Raw genomic sequence first — 12287 nt, forward strand, 5'->3', positions numbered from 1 at the left:
AGCTTTTGCACGAAAAGACCAATGGCCATGGAAGGCTAGGGCCTTGATTTCAGGAAAATCCTGTTGTCTGATGGGTGAAAAATCAGTCAAACCTGTATATACACTCAATACTTGCTATATGCTTTTGCTTATTAATCAGATTGCATGTGGTATCAATCAAATTGAGCCAAAAGCCTGCAAGATCTTGTATAGCAATCTTTAGAAGTTACTTGCTTACATAATTTCAGAGTGGAAGTCGATTCTAGGTTTTTTGTGTAACTAATGCTATTAATGAGATTCTGGAAAGAGATTTAACTCATTTTCTTGTTTTCACAGGAAAGTGGTGAGCTTGTTGGTTTTCATTCTTTTCGCCATCTTGGTGATCGACTTACACTTTTTTTGGAGTCTGTGAATAGGTCTATGATTTTCTCCATTTCAGATTTTGATTATTTTAAGTGTTATGCAAATGATGGGTTTGGCATTGTGCTAATACTCAGTTTTTATAAACTGCTCCAGCATGCTTGCAGCTGACTTTGTGAGAGTTACAATTCATGATACCAAGGACCTCGATGCCTCTACAATTATTGCGAAGTTCAAGAAGAGAGATATTTCATGCATTCTGAATGCTAAGGAAGATTTTTCCATTGAGGTATAAGATGTGTAATGTCTGATTTTCTAATCGGTACCATTGAATAGTGTCGCTGCTTAGAAGCGTTCCTATGTACAAGCACATCTCTAGCCCCACATTATCTTTCTCTTCTATATTATAGGATAACAAAGAGAAAGAAGAGGCTGATAGTGGTCTCCGAGAGCAGCTTCTTCCCCTTGTCATTGGTCTTCTACGAACGGTAAAAATCATATTGTTTCTGATTTAATGCATGTATTGCAAAAAAATTAATAGTGCATAAAATGGTGTAAATTGAATTTTTTTGATTTTATCTGCAGTCAAAACTTCCAGCTGTGTTGAGAATTTACCGTGACACACTGATAACAGACATCAAAGCTGCCATCAAAGTAGTCGTTGCAGAATTGCTTTCTGTTCTAATATCGAGGCCAATTGATACAGAGACACAACCAAATGAGAGATCGAATGATTTTGAAAGTAGATATGCATGCAAGGCTATAATTTCATTTTCTTTTCATTTATGCAAATCATTTTCATGCGATGCATTATGCAGGTGGAGGCATATCCCTTGCAAGCAAGTTACGGGGCTTGACAGCGGAAAGCTTTGTGGAGCTTCTTGCTGGAGTTTTTGATGTGATACAGGTGGGCGTCACAGCGTTTTTATAATTTTGTTTCTTATGTAGCTGAAATGCTAGAATGATGGCCAAATCCTCTTTTCCTGATTTTGGTCACAGGGACTTGTAGGTAATTAGAGATGTTTACATGTGTTTGCACTCAGAAACTTCAAGGATATCTTGTCACGATATTTTAGAATGACACTGAGTAACATGAAATGCTCTAATCCATAAATTGTAATTCTGCAGGTTCGTCTAATACGTGCAGCAGAGATTCGGAGAATTATTGAACAGATTATTGAAGGTCTTCAAGGAAGCTATGCTGAGGCTGCTGTGGCAGCTGCTTTTGCTTCTGGTGCAGCGGCTGCAGCTGCAGCTGAGGCTGCTCAAGCTGATCAGTTGCAGCGAGCATTTCAATTGCAACATGAGAGGTCTAGTGGTACCTATGGAGCATCCATAACAAAGGGTTTAGAAGCACCCAGTCCCACTTCAATCTCAAGAAATTTCAGGTGGTTCTCATTTATACATACATCAACGAAGTATGACAATACACAATAGATGTATTTAAGTATCTAAATATACCTCATATCTGCTGAATAAAAGCATGTGTGAATGACTAAAAAATTCCTCAAACCTAGCCCAATCTACTATATTCAGGTGATTGGTCTATGGAATTTAAGATTATAGGCTGTGCATATGCCCAGATTTCAGATTTGAAGAAACTGCATGTAAGAGAATTCATCCTCTGAGTTAGAGCAGCCTGCTTTGTACACTTAGAATCAGGACTTTTGATAATCATATTATCCTCAATATTATCTCGGTAGTCTTCAAGGATCCAACAGGATATATTTCAATAGCTATGAAGTTTTGGTCAATATTGCCATAGTGATAATGCTGTTTGTTTTGTTTTGGATTTTTAGCCATTATGACACTATATTATGAGAATTTTGAAATCAAGAATAACTAAATTTACACTCTTTGAAGAATCCCACTCTTCACCTCATCATACATATTTTAAGGTGTACCATGTGCAGAATTTAAATTTGCACTTTTTTGAAGTAGGGAAAATGGTGCAACTGCTATATCTTTTGTATGTCAATATAAGAACATGCCGATAGATGAAGCTTCTCTTAGTGACTTCTAAAAGACCTTTTTGTGCTTCAGGGCAGATGTTCTTCTTGAGAATACAGAGGCTGTATGTTCGGCTTGTCATGCCGCCCATGAGAGGTGGGCTAAATTATTAGGTGTGCGGGCTGTAATTCATCCAAAACTTCGATTACGAGAGTTTGTCAGTATTCATAGCATTACACAGGTTTTCATGCTGGCCACTGAAAAGGTATATAAACATTCAATTACGTATTTTTATTAGATCAATATATTCCTTTGTATGTGTGGTTGTCTAAGGCCTATTAAAGTTTCTTTTCTGGACTATAGATAGGGGGTCGATATGCTTCAAGTATACGAGGGACACTGCATTCTCAATCAAAGGCTTTCGTGGATGTCCAGCATAGCATAAGGGTGAGTATACATATCACATAGTTACGCTACTCAGAGTGTAAGCTAAGGTCATGATTACATGGCACAGATGTCAAAAATAACTGCTGTGCTAGATCAAGAGACATGGGTTAGTGTTGATCCACCGGATGAGTTTCAGGCGATTGTGGATACATTTACCCATGAACAAGTTGTTAATAATGGCAACTTGGGAAGACAGGAAACCGAAGATATAGAATACTCTTTGACCTCTGAGGCTTCTATTGGTAAAATATCAAATGCAGAAACGAGAGGGTCCTCTGAAACCATGACTGGAATCAAGGGACTCGACTCTATTCCTTCTGAGGTTATGGAAAAGCAGAGGAGTCCAGGAGATGCAGGGAAATTTGAAGGGTCACCAGGGGCAATATCTGGTGATCCTACAAGTTTTCAAGCTTCTTATCAAGAAGTTGATGGTGTTATAGCAAATGGAGTTGAGTCTAAAACTGCCAAAAGCAGTTTCAGTGGACAGACAGAGGACATGTCAACCACCAGTGCTTCTTCCAAGAGCAAAAAGAGTAGGGATAAGCTAACTGTTAAGACACTTGAAGTACGGGGCATGAAATTCCACACTGTTAACAGGTGATCCATTAATAAGTTCGATAATGATGAACTACGTAGGTTGCTGCATTTTGCTGAGGTTATGCTTTTGTTTGTTTCTACAGTGGTCTCATATTGCTGAAGATGGTTTCTGAGTATGTTCATATCAGTGATGCACTTCCAAGCTTAGCATCTGAAGTTGTACACAGAGTTGCTGAACTATTGAAAATATTCAATGCACGTACATGCCAGCTTGTATTGGGTGCAGGTGCCATGCAGGTTCTGCCATTCTTTATTGCTACTTTACTATAGCTCTGTGTTACTTTTTTATTCTTTCATTGTGATTCTTGAACATGGGTTAGTTTGGCCTTCTATAGGTAATCATTGTTAATCATTGTTTGGATTTGGGCTACATATATAAGAGCATCTATAACATGAAAAGCATGTGAGGAAGTTCGATTGAAGTTTCCTAAGTCAAATTTCTCAAGCTAGTTTTTATGGAACTTCTAGAAGAAATATTAATTTTGAAATGAACAAAGAATCTTCATTCATCGACATGGGAGACAACATAGGCTTTGGTTTGCTTAATGTTGTGAATGTCTCCCCATATTTGTGGTTTTTTCCCTTTAAATCTTAAAATCAGGTTCCCTTTAGAGAGAATGTAGGGTCATTTCAGAATGCTGAATTCTGCACAAGTTTGATAGTTGATTTGCTCTCTTTTCTGTAATATTCATTGAAGAATACCTTGGCAGCTCTATTTGAGGTTTTAGTTGCTGAAATTGGCATAAACTGCTGGCATTATTTCTATGACTATCATTTTGTCATCCTTTGCTTATTATTGGCTATGCATCCACTTGCTTATTTCTTAGTTCACATTGCCACCTTTTAAATTGTAAGGGCTCTGTCCACCAAGATGTTTAATTTACTCTTTGGTTGCACTTGCATTCAATCCCCTTTTCTGATTTTACCCCTGCTCTTTCATACTTTGGTTTGCTCTGATTCAAATATTTGTCTAGCTTTCACTTCATTGCAAATGAAAAGTCTCCTCTTTCAAATAACATATCACAAATTTGGACTGTCCGTGATTGCTGTTTTTCTCTATTTCTGACTTCTTTAAATCATATCTGGAGAATCTTCTTCCGGAGTCTCATTGCTATCCCCTTCATTTCTAGATGTTGTTACATTGACATGTTTGCTTGCAATTCTTTTGGAAGCTCATCTTCAGATTCTGTATTGCTGTTTGCTCCTTGGATCAATCCTCAGGCCTTTGTTTCATAGGTCTTTTTGAAGATGTTAATATAAGACTTTGCACTATCTGGTACACCTCTGAACTATAATGTAAATCAGAGATACAGTGGCTTGGCCCCATAAGTCAACTTGGCCTCCCACAGCCCTTAATATAGCCTTCTGCCTTTCTCCTTTTATTACTTGCATTGACGAGTTAACATAATAGCTGTAATATTTGGTAGGTTTCCTTGGCCATTATGGTCTATTAGAAGAATAAAATTGGGATTTGGCATTGTATAAAATTCAGATAAATTTAACTTTTGGTTTCATGGGTTACTTTGGTCTTTTGAAGGTGTTAATATATAATATTGTGCCATTTGGTACACCCCCAAACTGTAATGTAGATCATAGATGCAGTGGCTTGGTCCCATAGGGGTCGACTTCGGCCTTCCACGAACCTTAAGATAACCTTCTGTCGTTCTCCGTTTATTACTCATGTTGATGAGTTAAGATAATAGTTGTAATATTTGGTAGGTTTCGTAGGCCATTATCGTCTTTTAGAAGAGAGAGAGATGAATTTTTATTAATTTGGATGCCAGGAATCAAGATGTGTTATCCCTACATGATACCTAATGTCCTTTTTCTATATATGAGAATAGGTTCTCATAATGATTCTAATCAGAAGTTTTTGTCTGTCTTATTCAGTTATATCTCTTCATTTTCTGTCTCTTGGCTTCTGTGGCATTAACAGGTTTCGGGTTTGAAATCGGTAACTGCAAAACACTTGTCTTTAGCAAGTCAGACCATCAGCTTGTTTCATACACTTATACCAGGTGTGACTGTGCTTCGATTCTATATATTCATACCTTAGAACTCTGGCATAGGTGACACAGAAATTATAATGAAAATATATGTTATTCCTTAAATTTTCAGATCTCAAGCGTCTTTTGGGGAGTCATGTGCCGGATGCTCGAAAAGCTTTGCTATTCACAGAATTAGACCTTGTTGCTCAGGTAATATATGACTTCTAGATTGCATGTTGTTTTTCTCTTTAATTTTAACCGAAAACCCTATTTGTGCTGCATAGTAAAATATAGAACAAGGCCCCAAGCTTCTATCGCATAGAGAATCTCTGAATCAGGAAATGTTCATATGTACCCATCTCTGCGAAGGGAGCCTTCCATATGTACCAAGGTTTTAACTAGATAATTGTGGAACACAGGTCATGCTGCACTGTAGTTAAGTCCTCCAGTCTTTGTGTGTTGTCATCTACCATTGGAATTGGAAGAACAATATGTTTGTCACTGCTGTTTATTGCTGACGAAGCACTCAGGCAGCCGAGAAGAGAAAAAATGAATTACAAAAAGGAAGAAGAGCACATATTTCAAAAAGGGAGAAAAGTATTAAATTTAAAAAACATTTAAGTTTAATTAATGAAATCATTAAGCAAAAAAACCATTAAATAATTAAGCCATTAAGGAAACAAAAAATTAAAGTACAAAACAAAAGACCAACAAACCACTAAACTGGGTCACTTAAACCTTTAAACCACTAAACCTCTAAACCCAGTTTAGAACTGAAACCAGACCACTTACTAATACTTGAAACCAAACCATAAACTGCTCATTTGGACTATTCTCAAATCCATGTGCTATCAAATTGGCATGTATCTTTTCATACCAAGCACGTGGTGCTTGCTTCAATCCATACAATTTCTTAGGCTTCCGGTATACTTTGTTTTCATGCCCTTCTCAAAACAGTGGGCTGAGATACATACACTTCTTCACATAGATCACCATGTAGAAATGCAGTTTTAGTGTTCAGCTGATGTACATTATCTCAACGATGATGGCATTTGGGAGTAAAGGTTTCATCAAAATCAATGCCCCTTTTTTTGAATATAACCTTTTGCCTCAATTTTAACTATATGCCTATCAATTGTTCCATCAGGCTTTCACTTTAGCTTGTAGACCAAGTGCCATTCTTGATAGTAACACCAAATTCTGATTGTATAGCGGTCATTGGATTTTTTGAATTCTAAGTGTCATTAAAAGAAACAGTCTCATTCTCACAACGACTAGGGACAGCATACCATAACAATCTGATGCAAAAGAGGCATGATGAGAGCATGAACAAATTCGAGTTGACAAGAATGTTTCTAACTTGCTGTCTTTCCAAGTCTGCACCAGCCATTTGGGCAAAAAATTTCCCTCTTATCTATTTGCTCTTCTTCAATTGCATTTTGCATATCAGCATCAGAAATAGAATATTCAACATCATCATTTGAAACCTGGTTATGAGAAGAAATTGCTACACCCTAGTTACTGTCACTGAAAAGAGGCCACAAAGTGTCATAAATATGTTGGGAGTCACTAGATGACTCCTTAGTATGTGAAAGCAGGGCTGAACTGCATCTTCCACAAAACATCATCACTAATAAGAGTTCGTCTGGTTTCAGGATGATATAAATGATAACCGTTAGTTTCGAAAATATAACCACCAAAATGCATTTTACAGCTGTCATCCAGTTTCTTGTGTTGTTTTTCAGGAACCAAAGCGTGTTCTAAACATCCAAAAACATGCAAATGATCAACAAATGGATTTTGGCCATGCCGTGCCTGAAAAGGAGCACAAGTATGTAATGCTCTTGTAGGACACCTATTAAGAACATAGGCAGCACATATAACTGTGTCAAGCCAAAAACAGTGTGGCAATTCCTAACTTTTAATCATACACCAATTTGCCGTGGTGTATAAGGCATTGTATGCTGGTGCTTTATCCCCCATTCAGCAAGAAATGCAAATCAGATGATACGTACTCCCCCATTGATCAGAATGGAGGGTTCCAAATTTATCTATTTATAAATCATTTTCAACCATCACCAAAAAAATTTGAAAGCATGAAAAAGTACATCAGACTTTGACTTACAGGATTAGACCTAAGCATATCTAGATAAAGGTCACAAAATACAGATAGTTCCTAAATGATTGTGATTGCAATCAATGTGAATAAGCTGCAATTTACCATCAGCTCTCACTGAACCATCTCTAGGTAATGAAAAAGTTGCCTTTTTCCCAAAATGCTGCCTTCACACACATGTTTAAATGGCGCCTCAAGTTTAGGTGGAGAGGAAACCAGATTGGATTTTTGCAGCCACAATAAACTAGCAAACTTTAAACAGTCTGTGAATCATTTACTTCCCAGGCTAAATCACCATATTTCTGCTATAATTTGTGAGCTTATACAACCCACGGGAAAGCATACAAGATGTGATGATGGTATCACCGTGAGAGAGATCATGCACAATACATCTTTCATCAATAACTCTTGCAAGATCTTGGCCAGTGTTGGAACTTACAATAGTTTTTCTTGATCCATGGTGCATAAATGTATCTGCAATATTGAAAGTACTACCATCTACTGCAGAAAGCATGATTTCACCAATATCCATCAGAGGATATGATACAATTAACATATGTAACAGTTTTTCCTTATAGGGGCAGACTCAAGTGAAGAAGAGAAAATTACGTTGCGAGGCAATATGTTTGGTTCACACCATTATCAAAGTACTAAACATCTGGATCTACTAGAGACGTATAATGCTCATGAGAAGCAGGGCCATAACTGCAAAGAGCAGAAAACAGCCATAATTTGAACAAGATTTACAGATTAAGTTGTAGAAGTTGATGCTTCTAGCGTCCACCTTTGCATCTCTTGGAGATAGCTGAGGACATCTTTTGAGGACATGATTGATTCCCTTACAATCCAGACAAAAAATTCATCCAATTTAACCTGAACAACCAGCATCCAAAATATGTCATTGTTTTTAACCATAGCAAGTGACCAACTGATCAAATAACCCAACGGAAAAAAGACTATTTCAACAGAGGGTTGGGGCAGAAATACCTCGCAGAGTGCTGTTATACTTTTAGCAGACGATGAGACGTGTAGCTCAGTTGTGGAGTTGACTATAGCAGGAGTGCTCACTGGTTTGAACCTGGTTGCACCGATCTGAGGTGAACAAAGAATGCTGCAGGTAGGCTGAGACTGTGAACAGAAGCATTAATGACGACCTGCTCTGACACCAACTATTGGATTTTGTCATTGAAACACAAAAGCAGCAGTAAACATCAGAAATTGGAGAGATTGTATTTTACAAAGGGAGAAGACCACAACAGTCCATATTTGTAAGTGTCATGCTTATGTGCTAGGGTAAAAAACTCCTGAAGAAGGAAAAAACCCCAACTATACGTGTGTTCACACATCACTATCACAATATATCAACTGTTCTTATATAAAAAAGGAGGGAAATACCACTGCCTCTTCAAATAAGGCTTTGATCCACTGCAAGATAATGGAATGTGAAGACCGACAATGCTTGGGACTGTTCTTGCTAGAACTCAAGGGACATAGAGAGAAGTTGTTGGAAGAACAACGATGCAACCACATCAACTCCTTAACAAAGAACTATCACAAATTTCTTTGGCTCCATCACACCTCATGCTACAAGTCCATCAAGGGTCACATAGCTGGGGTTTCAACCAGGGAACTGAAAAAGGGGTAGAATAGATTGGGCAATAGCAATGTGTTGTGCATATAGGCAATGCCCATTGGCTCCATGGCCTCGCCACCCTTGTCATAGACAGAAAAAGGCCATTGTCACCCGACATGGAAACTGCTTCGGAGACAATATTTTAAGATGTAACCTATTTTTGTACTTACAAGCATTTTTCCCTCTTAAAAGTCTTTTGCCATCTCTTTTTCGTATATTCACCTGTGGCCTTACTTGTTCCCAGTTCGTTTTACTCCGCAATGGCCTAGTGTAATAACTGAATTATCATAAAATAAAGTTTTGTTTACATTTAATTAGAAATTTCGTTTAAATTGAAAAAATTCATGATGGCCCAAAAAGTTTCATTTCATGCAAAACAGGTGTTTTTGGGAAATTAGTTAATTCACCTTTCTTTCTTTATGATTTTGCATATGCTTGTAGGATGTATACAAAAAAAGCATAATCACATTTTGTGCATAAGCCATGAATCAGTTTGAATAATGAGATGCATACATGGGTTTGCATTTGATCTCTCTGAATGTGCAACCTCACAATGCAACATGGCATTTTGCAAAATGTTTTCAGGACTACAAAGTGCATAGGGATGAGATCCACTTGAAGTTAGTACAAATCATGAAGGAGAGATTGATGGTACATCTACGGACATTTCCACAAATAGTCGAAACATGGATGCGATCAGAAGACAATGATGCACAACCAAGTCAGTTTGCCCGTGCAGTAACTAAGGTACTTAATGTTTATGTCTGCAAATGCCAGCTTGTGTAACAAGAGATGTTCAATGTTTTTGAAATGCTGCTAACGCTATGCATCAATGTCAAATATGTGTCAAACAGGAGGTTGGTGTTTTACATCGTGTTCTTTCTCCGCTACTTCCAGAAGCTGATGTGAAATTTATCTTTTCGTAAGTCCTCCTTTGCCACATTATACTTTTGTAAAATAAAGCATACCTATTTGTTTCTGCAAAGGAAAATTTCTCTTAACCATCATATTGGATGACAGGCGAGTGGTTGCAGTATTCCACTCCCATCTTTCGGAATCATTCTCAAAGCTGGACTTGAGTAGCTCTAATATTAAACAAAGGTATGGTAAACTTCCAAGCTCATGTTTTTTTGTACCCACTTAATTAGGAAGATCCACACTGACCGAATTGTTTTTGGATCAGATTGTACCATGATATACAATACATTCTTACATGCATCAGAGCATTACCTTCTGATGCAGTTGATACTTCTGGTATGCAAAAGCCAGGAGAATTGGATGAGTTTTTAAGACAAAGATATGGAAATGTCATTACAGAGTGACATACTACATTGTTTTTTGTGGGGAACTAAAGAACAGTTCCAAGGCAAGCGAATCACATCCTAGGTTCTCAGATGTTGTAGAGTATGTGTTTTTTCTTTGTTACACCGATCTTTTCTAAGAGTTTACACAGTCAAAACTGCATCAAACTGCTCTATATGCACTCTTCAGGTGATTCTGAATTGATAACGTCTACATATCATCCTTTCAAGTAAAGCTGCATGATTATCACAATTTATCATAATATTTGCATGTGGATCTGGATTTCCTAGTAGTTCATGTTCATTAACAATTTCTTGTGGTATTTTGTAGAAATCTGGCGTTGTAGGATCAGAGATGCAGGGATTGGCTACCAGCTTCCCATTGGGCAAGAGAGAATTTGAGATAATTGTACACTAGGTTATTATGTAGTTTTTTGGTGGCCTCAGCCAGAAGAAATAAAAATTGTTGCATTATTAGCTGCAAACCTTCCGTTTTCCCATATAAGATCAATGCGCTATGTATATATGTGTTGTGTAGACATAAGAGCTGCTCATATCATGCGGGAGGTACTCATGACATATGTGTGAGGGGGCACACATCAGAGGCGTATATGGATGTGTGAGGTTCATTATTTATTTGCCATCATCTTTTGATATTGATGCTAATCTTAGCAATACTAATTAGCAATTTGTTTTCCATTGCAAGCTTCTGTTTCTTTGATTAGGTATTCACTTGTTTTTGCTTTTGCACAATTCATGATTAAATTTCAAGTAATTTGGCTTTATGAACATAGAAAGTTTGTATATTTTTGTTAGGTCTAAGCCTGAAGTTCGAGATTCAATGTGAATGTTGTCTATACTGGTTTTGCCCTGTATAAAATATCTTAAATTGACGTGAATAGGAATTAAAATCCTCTACATCTTGTGGCATCGTTTCCTTTATTTTTTGGACTCGTCCATTGTGAGAGCGTTTGTTTCTTTGAATTGAAGGCATTGTTAAGGTGCTACAAATTTAAGCTCAAATAAAAGCAGAGCTACGCAACATGTTTCTACTGAAGTACCAAGCTTTTTATGTCCTAATTTTATCGAAACCTTTTTTTACTGAAATATAATCATTGGATGTTGCAAATGCAAATTCGATTGAAACCTATTTTTATTCTTGGAAGTTGACCCTTTCTTGAATTTGTACACATTTTTTTATCAACATGTGTTCCTTCTTAGAAATCTGTTAATGGGAGATTTGTAGAGTGATTGAAATGGACCAGATTCAAGTATATTTACAACTGAGCTACAATGAAAACACTATGGGAAATTTGTATTTGATAGCAGTTTAGTGATGTATTTACATGAATTTGTAGAATTCTTAGTAAACTTGTGTCAAAGCACTACTAGCTAACGACCACAATGTTTCATCCCCTTATATTGAATTTGATAGTAGTGTAATGATGTATTTACGTGAATTTGTAGAATTCTTAGCAAACTTGTGTCAAAGTACTACTAGCTAATGACTACAATGTTTCATCCTCTTATATTGAACTAATGAACATGTTATGTATTCATTGTATGAGCATTACCTCATTTTATGTAGCACATTACCTACATTTTTCCATGATCATTGTGATCATAGAATGAACCATACGTATCATATGTGCATTCGCATTTGAGAATGATTCAATCAAATGTGTATGGTAAATCCTCTCAAAGTTGGATTGGATTGACTAAGGTCTATATTATGTATTGATTCACTCTCAATCCTACTAAGTGGACTCTAATCCATTGTGAACCACCAACATAAGTATGGTTGCAATATTTGCATTGTATCACATGCATACTTTTGGGATGCGAATCAAGACATCTCTATCATCCTCACTTTAGAACAAAAAAATGAGTGTGAGCTATAGAGATTGAATCAAAAT

At 36.9% G+C, this 12287-nt stretch overlaps 1 protein-coding gene across 1 annotated transcript; it reads left to right on the forward strand.

Moving 5' to 3' along the window:
• Window positions 1-315: 315 nt before the first annotated feature.
• LOC147847391 (vacuolar protein sorting-associated protein 54, chloroplastic-like) lies at window positions 316-11072 on the forward strand (the record flags this gene model as incomplete). Its single annotated transcript, XM_087339247.1, has 17 exons — window positions 316-395; window positions 496-628; window positions 750-827; window positions 925-1081; window positions 1158-1246; window positions 1468-1727; window positions 2383-2554; window positions 2653-2736; window positions 2804-3333; window positions 3417-3570; window positions 5270-5351; window positions 5452-5531; window positions 9656-9817; window positions 9925-9992; window positions 10091-10171; window positions 10254-10561; window positions 10703-11072. Coding segments are annotated over 16 exons (2349 nt in total), but the record flags the coding sequence as incomplete, so codon positions are not given.
• Window positions 11073-12287: the final 1215 nt, after the last annotated feature.

This window comes from Azolla caroliniana, unplaced genomic scaffold, assembly GCF_043228905.1.
Source record: "Azolla caroliniana isolate FFs.n. ecotype wild unplaced genomic scaffold, voAzoCaro1.0.p SCAF_1079, whole genome shotgun sequence".
Classification (NCBI taxonomy): domain Eukaryota; kingdom Viridiplantae; phylum Streptophyta; class Polypodiopsida; order Salviniales; family Salviniaceae; genus Azolla; species Azolla caroliniana.